General features: G+C 33.6%; 3 protein-coding genes, 1 long non-coding RNA gene and 1 pseudogene across 4 annotated transcripts; all 5 read left to right on the forward strand.

Annotated features, from left to right (window-relative positions):
* Nucleotides 1-1,171: 1,171 nt before the first annotated feature.
* Nucleotides 1,172-2,333, forward strand: LOC140979150 (phototropic-responsive NPH3 family protein NPY1-like; annotated as a pseudogene).
* A 379-nt stretch (nucleotides 2,334-2,712) lies between these two features.
* Nucleotides 2,713-8,698, forward strand: LOC140979924 (small ribosomal subunit protein mS47). Its single transcript, XM_073445581.1, has 14 exons — nucleotides 2,713-2,931; nucleotides 3,196-3,276; nucleotides 3,485-3,553; nucleotides 3,632-3,695; nucleotides 3,963-4,042; nucleotides 4,814-4,897; nucleotides 6,237-6,321; nucleotides 6,611-6,696; nucleotides 6,767-6,888; nucleotides 7,001-7,061; nucleotides 7,719-7,817; nucleotides 7,916-8,017; nucleotides 8,204-8,245; nucleotides 8,330-8,698. Exons 1-14 carry the CDS (start codon nucleotides 2,803-2,805, stop codon nucleotides 8,447-8,449), a joined length of 1,224 nt encoding a protein of 407 aa, XP_073301682.1. The 5' UTR covers nucleotides 2,713-2,802; the 3' UTR covers nucleotides 8,450-8,698.
* A 1,087-nt stretch (nucleotides 8,699-9,785) lies between these two features.
* LOC140978604 (uncharacterized) lies at nucleotides 9,786-12,996 on the forward strand. The gene is made up of 3 exons (XR_012175583.1): nucleotides 9,786-10,125; nucleotides 11,143-11,256; nucleotides 11,351-12,996. It is a non-coding gene; the product is annotated as an uncharacterized lncRNA (long non-coding RNA).
* Nucleotides 12,997-13,171: 175 nt separating this feature from the next.
* On the forward strand, nucleotides 13,172-14,221 carry LOC140979151 (uncharacterized). The gene is made up of 2 exons (XM_073444489.1): nucleotides 13,172-14,019; nucleotides 14,176-14,221. Exons 1-2 carry the CDS (start codon nucleotides 13,172-13,174, stop codon nucleotides 14,219-14,221), a joined length of 894 nt encoding a protein of 297 aa, XP_073300590.1.
* Nucleotides 14,222-14,351: 130 nt separating this feature from the next.
* LOC140978602 (uncharacterized) lies at nucleotides 14,352-16,599 on the forward strand. Its single transcript, XM_073443786.1, has 2 exons — nucleotides 14,352-16,413; nucleotides 16,503-16,599. Exons 1-2 carry the CDS (start codon nucleotides 14,352-14,354, stop codon nucleotides 16,541-16,543), a joined length of 2,103 nt encoding a protein of 700 aa, XP_073299887.1. The 3' UTR covers nucleotides 16,544-16,599.
* Nucleotides 16,600-16,692: the final 93 nt, after the last annotated feature.

A 16,692-nucleotide genomic window follows, 5' to 3' on the forward strand; every position in this document is an offset into this window, starting at 1 on the left:
ATCTGTTATGTACATATATAGATAGGTGTATCGTGCATGACGTATGATTTTCCCCGTTTTAATCTCTGGTTAGGACTTAGGAGGGATTCTGGTTTAACTAAAATGTCATCATGAACCAATTTTAATTGAATACTGTAAAGTCTTGTGTGATCTCCACAAAATCTCCCTTGATTATAATAGTTCATAGAAGTTATCTTCCATCTACCAATGAAATAATTCATATGATTGTAGCGTATTGAAATTGTCAAGTACTGTTTCATTCCGATTTGAGCTCAGGGTTTGGGAATAATTTTTGTATTATAAAGTATAGTTTGGTACATCATGTGATATATAATATAAAGATAAGTTAATGATAAATAAGATGTATGATATTATATTTAATGTTTGGTATGATTTTAATAAAAGTGATTAAATTTATATATTAGATTGTAATGACAAAATTAACCTTATCATAATAATTTTTATAATTTCAAAATTATTGCTTGAGTTCATATTTCTTATCTGTTCATGCGCCGACAGTGCTTGCATGATTTATTTATTTTTACCTAATTTTATATATTATATAATATGATATTTGAGCCATTGATTTTGTGAGTCAAGTCAAATATCAATTTTTAAGGTTAATCGAGTGATACTATTAATTTTATTGAGATTTATAAAAATCATTTATATAATTATTTCGAGTTTATTTATATAATTATCATATTATATAATATAAATAAATAAATAAAAATATTTATTTGATGGCCGGTGAGATGAAAGAACGATAAGGTTTAAGATTTTTATATATTGAGGACAATTAAGTCATTTGTGATATTTTTATCATTAAATTAAAATTATCACATCTCGGGTCTATGGTATTATCATGAGCTTTTTAAAAAAAATACCAAACGTGGATTGTATCAAACTATAACTAAAAGAATAAGTTGATGATTGCTTGCTTACTTGCTTGAGTTTTTTTGTCTTTTTTGGTGGTCACTTGTGGATAGTCAGCTTTGTGGATAATTTCATCTCCACAAGGTGACTTCTTTTGAGACAATTCATTGGCATGTATATTGAACAAGTTTGACTTACTAATATCCCAGGATGTTACCTGGAGTGCCATGCTTTGAATCGCTCGTGAAAATTGCAGTTTGAACTCTGTCAAAATTGATTTATTGTCTATTTTGATATGTCTTTGCAGAGTCCTCTCCTGTCCAAGAGCGATAAAATACAAAAACTGGTATCAGAATCCGGCAAGGAGGGGCTCGGAGAAATTGAGTTGGTCGATTTTCCTAGTGGATCAAAAGCATTTGAAATATGTGCGAATATTCTGTTATGGAATGGTGGTGACTCTCCACGCCTACAATGTTGTGGCTGCACGTTGTGCCGCAGAGTATCTTGAGATGACTGACGATATCGATAGAGGAAACCTTATTTTAAAGTTTGATGTATTTCTCAACTCCAGCATTTTTCGCACCTGGAAAGATTCTATTATCGTTTTGCAGAGCACGAATTCTCTCTTCCCATGGTCTGAGAATCAAAAGGTGATTGGAAGGAACATAGAGATTGGTGGGTTGAAGATGTATGCGAGTTGAACATCAATCTTTTCAAGCGAGTTATGATTGCCATAAAATTAAAAGGCAGAATGGACGGTGGTGTGATTTGTGAGGCATTGAAGACTTTTGCAGCCAAATGGTTGCCAGATTCTGTCGATGTATTGGTTTCTTCTGCTAATAGTCACAAGAATAAATCTTTAGTTGAAACTATAATTTGCTTGTTGCCTTCCGACAAGGGTGTCAGCTGTTCTTGTAGTTTCCTACTAAAATTACTTAAATTTGCCCTTCTGTTAAACGCTGATGAGTTTTTAAAGGAAGATCTGATGAGAAGCGTGGGTGGTTTAAAGTTGGATGAAGCTTGTATTAGTGACCTGTTGATCCGAGCGAGATCGCTTCAGACCACGATATATGATACTGAGCTTGTTCAGAAACTCGTAGATCAATTTGTGACCAACGGAAGAAGCAACAGGAACTTGAAAGACGTTGCAGAAAAGAACGGTAGCAATGAAGGCGACTTTGTTTTAGGGCATGGGTCTTCGTTAAGAGTTGGACAGATAATTGATAGTTATCTTGAAGAAGTTGCTCGTGATCTTGAAAACGGAGGAGATATTCTATTTCTTAGACCATCATCTTAAAGTTTGTGTGAGCTTGGTAAATGATGGGAATCAATTTACATGTAAAGTTCTAGGATCTTTGTTACAATTGATTAAGGTTTGGCTAGATTTAGAGTTTTATTTTCCTCAGTTTCTTGGATATTATTGTCTTGTTGAACACTGGGTCAATTGTTATGTGTTTATAGAGATTTTTTCTGTGTCTTTTGTGCATTTGTACTGAATGAAATATTACTCTCTTCTCTATCTTGTTTCGGCAGATCCAATTGAATAAATTCCTAAACGACAAATCCAACTAAATTCAAATAAATTTCTTTTTACATGAATTCTCTTTATCCACATGAAGATTTTAATACTTCGCCTTAAATTCGGAAATGATGTAGTAACATAAATTAATGAATATTTTGTAAAATTGACACTTATATTTACCAAAAGTACACAAAAAAAAATATGTCTGAAGTGATTTCGACAGGAAGAATGATTCAGTGGGTCAGTATAAAAAAAATATATCAAGAAAATATAAAAACCAAAATTAACAACAATAGGAAATTTAGAGGCAGAATGGTAAATACCATAAAAGCACTCTCTTTCGCTGTTCATCCCTTTTAAACTCAGGAGCCGCAAGGGGTCTGGTCTTGTTCATTTCTTGAATAATGCAGAAACTAAGTAGATTTCTACTGCCATTGGGCCGTTCATTGCAAAGAAATGTTTTTTGTTCTCTTCAAGAGAGATACTTTACTGCCCTTCCCAGTTATGCCCAACACGATTATCTTCAAGAAGAGGCTAGTTTCTCGATTTCTTTTTGTTTTTTGTTTCCAATTTTTGGATTATTGAAAGCGTCTGAATCTAGTTAATCTTCTTGTTAATTTTCGTAGCGGGGCGATCTTTTCTACGAAGAGAGTGTGAAGAAACTCGTTTTTTTTACATGTGATTGTGTTTATTTGTATTATTGCTTGATTGTGTTTCGACTTTGCTAAAATGGTCTTCATCTTTCTCAAAAGATTGAATTTTGGGACCTGCCCCCTGTTTTGACTTTAAAAATTCAGGTATTAGTGGAAGGAAGAGCTAATTCAAGGGTAGCAATTCTCAATAGACCATCTGCACTCAATGCTCTCACCACTTCTATGGTTAGTTTATTGTGTATATTTTTCTCTCATTGTTCTTGAGTTTTGCTGGTGAATTTATTTTATTGTTTTGTGCTCCATGCTCCAGCTGTAAGAATTGGTATTTTCATGTATGTATTTACGGAATGAGGCATTATGCTGTTATTCCGGTACTACCGATTTCGTCCTTTAGATTTTAATTTTTTAACCTTCTGGGCCTAATTTTTGCTAGGCTGCTCGATTGAATAGATTATATGAGTCCTGGGAGGAAAATTCAGATATAGGATTTGTCATGATGAAGGTTACCGAATGCACAGCATTTATCTCCCTCTTCTTGTAGCTCTCTTTCAATTGGCTGAGTTCTTTGCGTTTCTTGAAGGGTGGTCAGAAGGCATTCTGCTCTGGCACAGATGTTGTGACCCTGTATCGGCTGCTCAATGAAGGTTCAACATTGACTTAATTATGCATGGATTTAATTTATAAAAAAAAAGAAGGAAGAATCGAATTATGTGTGATTTCGATTTCAATTCGATAAAGTTCCGGCAAAAGAAAGGATGTTTCTTTGAATGTTTGTGGTACTGGTATATTTTATTAGCAGCGAATGCAGTTTATAAAACATTAGTTTCTGTCCAAATAAATAAGGGTCTTGGGTCACTATAAGATTCTCTTTATGCTTTCCGTTGGTCTTTGTTGACTTATTTTATTTTCAGGGAAGACTGAAGAATGCAAGGCATATTTTGAGAATCTGTACAAGTTTGTCTATGTTTTGGGAACATATCTTAAGCCACATGTGAGTTCATTTCTTTCAGTTTTGCTAGTTTAAAGAAAAGAAAGCTCTTTTTTCGTGTTGAATGTTTTTGTAAAACATTGAAGAATTTAGATTCTCTTGCAACTTCTGGATTTTCATCTCTCGAATGGCAAGATGATGGTTTTATTGTTTCCTCGTTTATGGGGCCTATGACAAGTATAAGCCTGTTTTTTGATGGAGGCAGAGATCCTCTTTTGGGATTGAACCCGACTGTGATATCTGCTTTGTGAACAATGAAACAGAGTGCTAACTCAATCGTCTTGATAAGTCATTCCCTGCCGGACAACCTCTTTGATGGTTAATCATCTTTCTCAGTGTTAGATGGCATTCAATTTGACTGTTATAATCTCCAATTTATTCTGCAACACCTGTATCATACAATCACAAATATCTGCCACTGTCTGGCAATATGGAGATTTTCTTTCTAATCATGACCTTAAGGTGTTATCATCAGAAGAAAATATACATATTGTGGAAAGTTTTGAATGTGGCCTATGCATCAAACTCTGTGTTTGAAATTAAGTATTAGTTTGTACTGTGGCACAAAAAATATTTATGCATATATATTATGTCATCAGTTGAGCCGTTGATGTTCTCATGATTTAATTCCACAATTTATAGCATTATGTCATACAAGTCAGTAGTTATTTATTAACAGAAACTCGTTAGTGACATTTTCTGTTTTAAGTTGCTTTTTGTGTGGAAGTGTTGTGAAACTGATGCTGGTCATTTGATGTCTCTGTCATATTACAGGTGGCTATAATGGATGGTATTGTAATGGGTGGTGGTGCAGGTATTTCACTCCCAGGGATGTTTCGTGTCGTAACTGAAAAAACGGTATGAATTTACTTTCATTAGATTATTATGATGTAAGATATAATTGTGTTATCTTAGCTTTATGGCAATCTTTTTTTGTCTTCTGACCGTACACTTCAACATGGGATAATACCTATTTTTGTCCCTTTTGTTTGCCACTTTTCTCATTTTTGTCCCTCTTCTTTCTTGACTGCCGAATTAATCCCTCAACTTTCTAATTTCGTCCTAAAATCGTACCTCATGTTATCTGTCCGTTAGACCTAATGTTGACTTGGTTATTTGAGAGACACATGACCCATATTGCCCGGGATAAATCCATTTTCGTCTCTCTTGTTTACCGTTTTTTCATTTTTTTGCCCCTTTTATTTTTTGACTACCGCATTCATCTCTCAACTGTCTAATTACTTCGCAAAATCGTCCCTCACTATATTTGTCCGTTAGATCTAACGTTGACTTGGTCATGTGAGAGACATATGACCCATATTTCCTCAAATCAGTCTGTTACATGATCAAATCTGAAATTGCTAAAAAGGTCGATGTTAGCCTTCGTCGGAAGCGGTGTAGACCATCGATTCCACCATCATTTCTCCAAGCTATCGGTCTTCCCTTCTCTGATTTGGGCAAAATTCAGGAATTAGGTTCTAAGTTTTATGGAGAATAATATTGGAGGAGCATTCACAAAGGATTTGAGGAAACATGAGCACATGACCGAGTCAATGTTAGGTCTAACAAACAGATAACACGTGAGACTATTTTGGAAAGAAATTAGAAAGTTGAAGGATGAATTCGGCCCTCAAGAAAGAAGAGGGACGAAAATGGGAAAAACGGCAAACAAGAGAAAGAAGAGGGACGAAAATGGGAAAAGAGAGACGAAAACGAGTATTATCTCAGGAAATATGGGCCATGTGCCTCTCACATGAAAGAATAGATAATGTAAGGGACGATTTTGGGAAGAAAGTTGAGGGATGAATTCGGCAGTCAAGAAAGAAGAATTACGAAAATGAAAAAAGCGGAAAAAAAGAGGGACGAAAACGGGTATTATCCCCTTTAACATTGCTAACAAATTTAAGCTGAGCTTACTTTCTTCGATATGCCTGGGTACCCTTTAACTGGATTAACTTTAACCCTGAAAAAAAGGGAAAAAAATAAATTGAGAAGTGCATTCAATGTCTATTATGCTTTATTTGAAAAACAGAGAATTTTATTATTCTTTTGCTGAGTCAAAATAGATATACTTTTTGGTTTGTCTTCCAATCATTTGGAAAAACGTGTTCAATTGACCACACCAAGTTAAAATTCAAAATATGGTAATACCTGTCTTGATGAGTTACTTACAAAGGGCTTTTTCTGATAAATACAGGTCTTTGCATCTCCTGAAGTACAAATAGGCTTTCATCCTGATGCAGGGGCTTCATATTATCTTTCTCGTCTCCCTGGCTATTTAGGTATGCTGAAAAAATAGTTCGACCTTTGAATTATCATGTAGGAATCTTGATGATATTCAAATCGATTATCAAATTACTTCTATATCATTACATTTTCTGTGGCTAATCATTCCAAAATTCATGTAATTTTGCGGATGTTCTCAAACATCGGTCATAGTACTTAAACCATGAAGTGGACATACCCCTCAAAATACCTATTGGAGAAGAAAATCACACCAAATGATATTTAAGAGCAACTCAATGATCAGATATATTAGCAATTCACCGGTATGTTGTTACTAAAATGCAGGAGAATATTTAGCTCTGACTGGAGAAAAGCTCAATGGTACAGAAATGATGGCTTGTGGTCTTGCTACACACTACTCGTTGAAGGAAGTCAGTCTTCCATTTGCTAGCATAATTTTTCATTTTAACCACATCTTTACTGATTCATTTTTCCTAACAGAAGCTTCCTTGGATTGAAGAACGTCTTGGTAAGTTGATAACTGATGATCGTTCGGTCATTGAAAATTCTCTTTCTCAATATGGTACCTTGGTTTATCCAGATGAGAGGAGTCAGCTTCATCGGTAACGGCTTTTTTTTATTCAGATTTTTTTTATCTTGTAATTTTTTCTTATTTCAATCTCACTAAAATCATGTTCTGTCTCTTTGGTATCACTTTGTTTTTTGATGTTTCAGGTTAGAAACAATCGACAACTATTTTTGCCATGATACCATGGAGGAAATTGTTGAAGCTTTGGTAAGAATACCATTATGCTATAATTGCTATTTATTTCTTTTGGGTCTATTTTTAGAGAAAAACTGTTGGATACCACTTTTTCCAAAATTTGGAGCTCATTAAAAATTGTCTAATGATAGTTTTATGATATAACAAGAACCAAGTTCACGACTGTTGATCATGTAGAAGCAACAATAGGACACGCTTGATCGAAGACTTGCCATTGACACAGAATGCCGCGGTTTGATCAACATTTTTGTAACTTGGTGAAGCTGTATAATAAAAAAGAAGTCCTTAGGGATATTCGAAGTAAATAGGTTGTTGAACTTCCTTACTATGAAACTATATAAGTGGAAATACTACTAGAATCGAGGAGATAATCTCGTCTACAGTTCTGTGATAGTTACTGAAATTGATGTTGGTCTATGCACATAGGGATCTTCTGTTTAGCTACAGTTACAATTTTCAAACACCATGAGAATAAAGCATGGACAGATGATAAAGAATCAGGCACAGACGTGGAATTTCTGTGTATGAAATAGAGCAAAATTTTGCAAAGCTGTTGGCATTAAAATAACAGTATTTCTACATAAAGTTGGTGTTAAAAAATCTAAAATTTGAAATATTTGTTTATCGGCATACCATACTGCCGACTGAATTCTGTTTTTCACGTTGTAGGAAAATAGAGTGGCAGGATCTTACGATGAATGGCCTTCAACCGTACTTGGTAAAATTAAAGAAGCCTCTCCATTAAGCTTAAAAGTGACTTTGCGATCAGTAAGTCACTTGCCATTGCCTCTATCCTGGTAGAAAATTTCATTTTCCTGCACGAATTCGCCCCATTCTAACCTCAATGTTTCTATCACACTCAAAAGATCAGAGAAGGTAGATTTCAAACTCTTGACCAATGCCTCGCCAGAGAATACCGAATATCTTTAAAATGGATATTTAAAAAGGTCTCTAATGATTTCTCAGAGGTATATCCTTATCTGATTCTTCATTGATACTTGATAGTCATTATTACCTTATGAAAATGATTGATCGAAATTGCTAGAGGATGCGCATGTGTAGTTTAAAAACTTTATCAAACATGTTCGGCATGGGACAGAGGTATATGCGACAAATGGAATATAATCCGTACACTTGAAACTTGTCATTTGTAGGGCGTTCGTGCAAGATTAGTCGACAAGGACTTTGCTCCAAAGGTATTTGGTTATTTTTAACCTCACATTTTGCAAGAAATTTTGTTGGGCAACATAGTAATCCAGTTTTAATTCCAAAAATTTTAGTGGGATCCATCCAAGTTGGAGGAAGTAACAGTTGACATGGTCGAGTCCTTTTTCTCTCCTCTCGGTGAAGTTGAACCAGAGCTAAACCTGCCCACTTCGCTACGAGAGCCAGATGTGTGAAAATCTGCCATTCCTGTGGAGCCAACGCAGTGGAAGTGAGTAGAAAGTATAGGAGCTGAAATAATCAATTTTGCCATTTTTAGTAGCTTGGCTTTTGTATTCAGAACTCTTATTAAAGCGACTTAGGCTGTGTTTGGTTGACAGTGGATTGGAAGGATTGACTTTTTATTTCCGGGCTTGACCTAAACCCTGAGGCCCGACTCGCATATCATCTTCAGAAAGTGCACAAATTTGATCAGCAATTTCGTTTTCTTTTGTGAGCCCAATTGGAATTTTTGCATTTGGTTCACTTATCAAATGAGGAGCCACTTTATTTCATCTAAGTTTGAAGATTAATTTTTTTTAATTTTTTATGAAATATATATTTCTTTGGTGAGATAACCAACCTAGGGATCGGGGATTATTATTCTTAAAGTGGAGCGAACCATTTCAAACTGATGCAATCTATCATGTTCCGTTAACGATTAGTGTGAAATTGGAGCAGAAACTCTGAACAGAGGCAAAGTGATGAAATAAATAAAAAAAGAAAATGTGGATCAGTCAAATATTTAATTATAGTGAGTTTTAAGTGGTAACATAATCAAAATCAAATCATGTAAAAAAAAAAAAAAAAAGTTGAGTCTTTGTTCGAATTTTTTACCGACAGAGTTGGGATTTTTTTGTTTGATAAGATTTATTTGGTGGCTGCGATTATGTGTTCAATCTTGAATTGTAGCGTGTGTAGCTTAGAAGGATGATAAATGGGAGAGAGAGGCAAAACCAGAATTGTGGACATTTAATAAAAAAATCTAAATTATTGGAACAATTGATGATGTAATACAGTAATATTACATCAATATCTATATCTATACATATTATAAAAAAGTGTGAACCATGGTCAAAGTTTTTCATTGTGTATTGTCAACTTTGTCCTTGTTTTGTACACACTTTAATAATTTAGTAAAGATGTTTTAGTAAAATCAATTATTATGATAAGGTCAAAATTGGAAAAATACGTGCTTGTTGGATAAACATCAAATTTGAAAACATATTTTTTTTATGAATACTTTGATTTTTATTATTATAAATTTTTTATTTAGTTATAGATAAAGTGAACATATTTTTTTTGACGAAAATCTATATGTTTGTTGAAAATAAAAAATAAGTTTGATTGAAATATTAAAATATTTTTATTTTTATTATTATACCTAAAGTTAAAATATTTTTTTATAATATATTTGTTATTTGGTTATAGATAAAATGAAAATAATTTTTTCCACAAATATCAACATATTTGTTGAAAATAAAAATTAAATTTGATTGAAATAAATTTTTTTGTAATTTTTAAAAAATCATTTCTCTCTCTTATGATTATCTTCACTCTCTCTCTCCAATAAAACTTTCCTCGTTAAAATCTTCTCTCCATACAATTCTAAATCCTTTGCCGCTAGCCGCCGGTTTGTCGCCGTACGTCGTCAAAATTTAGAAATAAATACATATTCGAAAAAATCTCGTCATAATCTTTCTATTGATACCGATATTGAGGGGTATTTCGCAACTTTGTCGACGACCGTTCTTCCGTCGATCGTTCTTCCGCCGTCATCCACCGGACCGGGACTCCGCCGTTGCTTGGACTTGACTTTTCAAGGCATTTGGAGTTCGAAATTTTGTCCTAGCTCGAGTTTCATAGGCTGCCGGTGAGTGAGTTTTTAACCTCTGAATTTAGCTCGACTTTTGGTACCAATTGTTGAGGGGGTTATTTCGATTTTCTTGATGTTATTCACCCTGTTTCTGTGCAAAACTTCCTGGAAAGACCGACTGTTGAATTTGTTTCTCTCTGTTTTTCTGTGGAGGAGAAAAAAATCATACAATTTGGGGGAGAAATGTTGTGCAGTACAAAATTTGTGCAATTTTTCAAAAGCTAGCTAAAGTTTCACACTTTAAAATTTTCTTCGATCATTTTGCATATGGAATAATATATTTTTTCATCATGGTATGTATATATATAATTGGAATTTTCTTTTCTACCTAAACCCAAACATTTTCTTTTTATCATACTAATCTATGCCATAATACTGATGAAAAATGATTTATACATTCAATATTTTATTGATCGCAAAAATTAAAGAAGTTGAAGAATTGTTGACCTTGTCTCCATAAAAGTCAAACTCTTGGAGGAATCCGTTGCGTATCAGCCTCTTCTCTTTTGCAACATTATATATTGCAAATGGGATTTGAACGAGTGTATAAACAACTCCTATGCCACCAACTGCGACTATGTACCTATCCACTTCCTTCCATTCTTTGAAGAACAAAAATGTCGGCATCTCCACCATTTGGAATTTCTTTGCCACATCCTAAAGAAATTTGTATCAAATTAGCAACCCAATGACGATGGATGCTCAAAAAGCAATTACAAGTTGTTGAAATCGATATGAACAAACCAATGACAGATTACTTCAATTAAATCGAAAGTTTGTACACGGCTACCTAATCGTGTTTTTGGATACTCAATTGTATTCTAAAGTGCCTAAAAATAGCAATGCAAAGTATAACATTACCTCAAGTTCATCAACCTTCAAGAACAGAACATGGGGTGTTTTCTTAGCAATATCAGCCAAGATTGGTGATATGAACCGGCACGGTCGGCACCATGAAGCTGTAAAATTGATTTTGGTACTAATATTTGATATTTGTTATATCTTTGGATGTAGGTACAATCGTTGCGTCGATTCGAGATATCAACGGAAATTTTAGCCCTTATTCGTAGAATTTACAAAATTTTTATTTATTATGGGCAGAAAAGCTTCTTCCTCAAATTCGAAGAGGTATTGATAAAAAAAACTATATTTATTTAACGTAATTTGCATCTTTGATAATATATTGAACTAAAAAGTTGTAATTAATTGTGTTGCTAAACAGTAAGTTCTTTGAAGCAACCAGTCCATCAATTGAAAATCGTACTAACCAAGGTACATCAATTGAAAATTTCAAATTTGTAGTATTTAATTGAAATAATATATATCCAAATTTGATTCCTAACAAGCTGTTTGAATTTTTTTTAATTGCAGATTTATTGACATTTAATAGATGTTGCACTTTCGAAAACAAATATTCGAATTTGTCAATAGATAAAAAACGTCAATACATTAATAATGTGGTGAATTCGAGAAGAAAAAAAAGATTAAACGAATGTGAATCCAGCACATCTACAAAATTAAATAAGGAAAATACAGTTTGGTTACTGAAAGCTTTGATTCATGAAGGTAAAACCAAGTTTAATTCCATACACTTTTATAAAGTATCGGGAAACTGCATATTTTTTTATGTTTATCATATTTTTTATATTTTTTTAGGTCAATCACTTGTTGATCTGCACGAATTGAAACCTATGAATATATGTCGCTACTGTGAAGCGAGAAAGTTTGAATTTGAATCTCCAACATTTTGTTGTGACAATGGTAAAATTAAGTTGGCGAACACTATGATGCCGCCTGAATTGATAGATCTGTTCACTGGAAATCAATCTCACAAAGCTGTTGATTTTCGGAAAAAAAATTAGAGTTTATAATAGTGTCTTCTCTTTTACTTCTTTTGGAGTTAAAATTGACAAAGAACTTGCTTCTTTAAATCATGGAATTTACACGTTTCGAGCGTTAGGCCAAATATTCCACACTCTTCCACCTATGGCGCCCGGTGAGGCTGGTCCATCTCATTTTCAATTGTATTTTTGGGATACAAGTAATGAATTAAATAATAGAATGAATGTGATGGGCAATGCTGATATCGATGAAGAGACAATGAGACTATTAATGGAGGTTCTCAAAAGAAACCCTTACGCTCAATTATTACGCAGAATAAATGATTGGTCGTCTCTTGAGGAAATTAGGCTACATATTTGTAAAAATGCTGTTGTGGATCAACGATGTTACAATACACCTACAGCTGATCAAGTTGCTGCCATTTGGATCGAAGGCAATAATGCTAATATACCATATGATAGAGACATCGTAATTCATGGATGCAATGGTCAGAGTCATAAAATTAAACATTATTTTGGTTGTTATGATCCTTTACAATATCCGCTTCTTTTTCCGAATGGAGATAATGGTTGGCATCAAAATATTCCCAAATACAAGTCCATGGAAGCTAATAATCAAATTCAAGATAATATTTCCGTCCAATCGAACTTTTCTTCTATCGAAAATATCCTTCAAGAGGAACAACATGGTACATGTTTCCGTCTTTTTTCTTTTCAATATATATATATTTAAAGTAATAGATTTCATCACTTTTACAAATATTTCACTTCCATGATAGATGAAATAATTGAATCCACATGTCAAGACTTTGAATTTTTCAAAATATTTCATTACCACTTATGTAATATGCATATTATGTATTTTAGTTGCAAACACATTAACATTATACATGTATCAATGATGTTTTGGTGTTTTTATGCTTTGTGTACTTATCTAATTTGTTTGATTTAATTTAATTCATTGTTAGAACTTTTACCAATTCACTATATAATATTTCTCTAATTTTTATAATTTAATGCATGGTTTTATTTGTATTATAATATTATATATAATATTTATTTGTAAATTGTGAAAAATTTCATATTCTGAATGTGTACTTTTTTTCACTTTTTAATATATTATCATAGTAATCAACAAAGACAAGCAAAAGATGGTTTCTTGCCGAGAGTACTATTGTTACAAATTCCAAATAAGAGATAACATGCCATCGATGCTTTTATATGCTGGAAGATTGTTGCAACAATATGCAGTTGATATGTATATTAAGCTTGAAACAACTAGATTGGATTACTTTAGAAGGAACCAAGCGGAAATGAGGTCAGAACTTTATCAAGGTATCGTTGACAGCATTATAAATGGAGAAACAAAAGGAAATGAAATTGGAAGAAAAATTGTTCTTCCAGCATCGTTTATCGGAGGACCAAGGGATATGCGTCGTAGATATCTTGATGCAATGGCATTAGTAAGGAAGTTTGGAAAACCTAATCTTTTCATTACAATGACTTGTAATCCAGAATGGAAAGAGATCACAGATAATTTGAAAGAAGGTCAGCAACCTCAGGATCGACCAGATTTAACTAGCAAGGTATTTCGAGCTAAGTTACAAGATTTAAAAAATCAAATAATTACCAAGTCAATATTCGGAGTGGTTGCTGCTTATGTTTATGTGGTGGAATTTCAAAAGAGGGGGTTGCCTCATATGCACATGTTGATTATTTTGAGGCAAGATTATAAAATCAATGGTCCTGAAAATTTTGATTACTATGTATCAGCAGAATTACCAAACAAAGACAAAAATCCCAACCTTCATAATTTTGTTGTGAAGCATATGATGCATGGTCCTTGTGGGGATTTAAATAAAAAGAATTCTTGTATGATTGCTGGGCGTTGTAAAAGCAACTATCCACGCCAGTTTTGTCAAAGTACAACACAAGGAAAAGATGGTTATCCAATTTATAGAAGAATAAATGATGGGCAAATAGTTGATATACGAAAGGCAAAGCTAAACAATCAATGGGTTGTTCCTCACAATTCTTACCTTCTGTTAAGGTATGATTGTCATGTTAATGTCGAAGTATGCTCTGGATTGACGGCTGTCAAATATCTTTACAAATATATATATATATAAAGGACATGATAAAGTTGTTGTGCATATTGACTCCAGCAATAGTGATACTGTTGTGGATGAGATTAAGAACTTTCAAGATGCAAGGTGGGTCTCAGCACAAGAAGCACTGTGGAGAATATTTGAATTTGATTTAAACGAGATATCCCCGGCTGTAATAAGTTTGGCATTACACTTGCCTAACAAACAATGCATCACATTTTGGAGGAATCAAAATTTGGAAAATGTCATTCAACACGAATTGACCTCAAAGACGATGCTAACTGAATTTTTTCATATGTGCTCAATAAATTCTAAAGCGAGATCTTATTTGTATGCCGAATTCCCGGAACATTATGTATGGGACAAAAGAAACAAGTGTTGGCATGAAAGGAAAAAAGTAAAGGTTATTGGACGTATAAATGGTGCAAATCCTACAGAAGGAGAAAGGTATTATTTAATATTATTGCTCAATCATGTAAGAGGACCTACTTCGTTTAACTATTTGTTAACGGTTAATGGAAAGATTTGTTTCACATTCAAAGAATCAGCACAGAGAAAGGGGTTGCTTGAATCAGATCAGAGCAACTTTGAGTGTTTGAACGAGGCTATGAGCTTCCAAATGCCATATGCTTTGAGAAGACTTTTTGCGACAATCTTAGTATATTGTGAGCCATCCGATGTAAGAAAAATATGGGACACTTACTTTGATGCGATGTCCGAAGATTTTAGGAAAGAAAATGATGGCAACAAGGAATTTTTGGTATCAAAGACATTGCAAAACTTGAATTTTATTTTGGAAAGTATGGGAAAAAGTATTCATGTTTTTTATTTGCCAAGAATAACTATTGAAATAGATGAGTACAGTGATAATATTTGTACAGAAGCTCGAGAGGAAATGTCTATTGAAATCTCACCTGACGACTTGTTAGCTCAATCCAATTTAAATGAAGGGCAACGAAAAGCATTCTCAACAATTCTCGAGTGCTTAGATTCTATTGGAAGTGGCCTTTTTTTTGTCAATGGACCTGGTGGAACTGGGAAAACATATTTATATCGTGCTTTGCTAGCAAATGTTAGGAAAAGAAATATGATTGCCCTTGCTACAGCAACTTCAGGAGTTGCAGCTTCGATATTACCTGGTGGTCGAACAGCTCATTCCCGATTTAAAATCCCGATTGATTTGCATGAAGAAAGCTATTGTACAATATCAAAACAAAGTGGACTTGCAGAACTGTTACGTGTAACACGATTAATTATATGGGATGAAGCACCGATGGCAAAGCGGATAGCAATTGAAACTGTTGATAGAAGTTTACAAGATATAACGGGAATCCAAAAACCATTTGGTGGAAAGGTGGTTGTTCTTGGAGGAGATTTCATGCAAGTTTTGCCGGTAGTTCCAAAAGCCACAATTCAAGAAACAATTAATGCAAGTTTAGTAAAATCTTATTTGTATAAACAAATGCAACATATGACTCTAACTGAAAATATGAGATCAAAATCTGACCCTGTTTTTAGCGATTTTTTGCTACGAGTAGGCAGTGGGATTGAACCTACCGATAGTGAAGGCAATATCAAAATTCCCGATGAAATGATTATCAAATATTGCAAAAATGATGAGGAGTATTCTGAAGAAATGCTAATAAATCACATATTCCCGAATCTAATAGAAAATGCTGAATCAACAGCATATATGACAAGTCGAGCAATTCTTACTTCAAAAAATGAATATGTTGACAAGTTGAATGAGAAAATTATTCAATTTTTCCCAGGTGAAGGTAAAACATATGCAAGCTTTGATGAAGCTGTTGACGATACTCAAAATTTTTATCCCCAAGAATTTTTAAATACCTTGACTCCAAATGAAATGCCTCCTCATCGTTTGGTTTTGAAAAAAAACTGTACAATTATGCTATTGAGAAATTTAGATCCATCTGAAGGCCTGTGTAATGGAACCCGAATGGTTTGTAAGGAATTTGAAGACCATGTCATCCATGCAGAAATAACTGTTGGACATCATGCTGGAAAACATGTTTTTATTCCAAGAATACCCTTGTCTCCTGCTGAGAACGAGGGATATCCTTTCCAATTAAGAAGAAAACAGTTTCCAATTCGTTTGTGCTTTGCAATGACAATTAATAAGGCACAAGGTCAAACTATACCAATTGTTGGTATATACCTACCACAACCTGTGTTTTCGCATGGCCAATTATACATTGCATTATCTAGAGGCACTTCAATGTCCTCTACAAAAGTCTTGATAAAGCCAAATTCAATCACAAATATTGATGATGCAAGAACAAAAAATGTTGTATACAAAGAAGTTCTTCGTCAAGGTCCATAATTTCATTAACTTATTTGTCAGAATAATTTTGATATTGCATGTATGAAATTGATATATTTACTAAATAATCTGAATTTGCAGACCAGGAGATGGCCACGATCAAGGGGAAAGAGTGGAAATAAAAGAGACTGCACTGCAACAAATGTGGGTGAAAGGACAAAGCTTAAGTATGTCGGACTTGAAGGTTTTATCTTTCGTTATGTTTTTCACAATTTTTTTTGGCGTTGAAGAGCATCAAAATCCATTTTCGAACAAAAAATTCAGCAAATAA

This window comes from Primulina huaijiensis, chromosome 6 (genome assembly GCF_012295235.1).
Source record: "Primulina huaijiensis isolate GDHJ02 chromosome 6, ASM1229523v2, whole genome shotgun sequence".
In the NCBI taxonomy this organism is placed as follows: domain Eukaryota; kingdom Viridiplantae; phylum Streptophyta; class Magnoliopsida; order Lamiales; family Gesneriaceae; genus Primulina; species Primulina huaijiensis.

Bases quoted from the DNA above. Each gene is read 5' to 3' on its own strand.
- LOC140979924 (XM_073445581.1), top strand. From the start codon at position 2,803: ATGCAGAAACTAAGTAGATTTCTACTGCCATTGGGCCGTTCATTGCAA. The intron at 7,818-7,915 runs GTAAGTCACTTG...CACACTCAAAAG, and splicing joins TAAAAGTGACTTTGCGATCA to ATCAGAGAAGGTAGATTTCA. The intron at 8,246-8,329 runs GTATTTGGTTAT...CAAAAATTTTAG, and splicing joins ACAAGGACTTTGCTCCAAAG to TGGGATCCATCCAAGTTGGA.
- LOC140978602 (XM_073443786.1), top strand. From the start codon at position 14,352: ATGCTAACTGAATTTTTTCATATGTGCTCAATAAATTCTAAAGCGAGA. The intron at 16,414-16,502 runs GTCCATAATTTC...CTGAATTTGCAG, and splicing joins CAAAGAAGTTCTTCGTCAAG to ACCAGGAGATGGCCACGATC.
- LOC140979151 (XM_073444489.1), top strand. From the start codon at position 13,172: ATGCCATCGATGCTTTTATATGCTGGAAGATTGTTGCAACAATATGCA. The intron at 14,020-14,175 runs GTATGATTGTCA...AGAACTTTCAAG, and splicing joins AATTCTTACCTTCTGTTAAG to ATGCAAGGTGGGTCTCAGCA.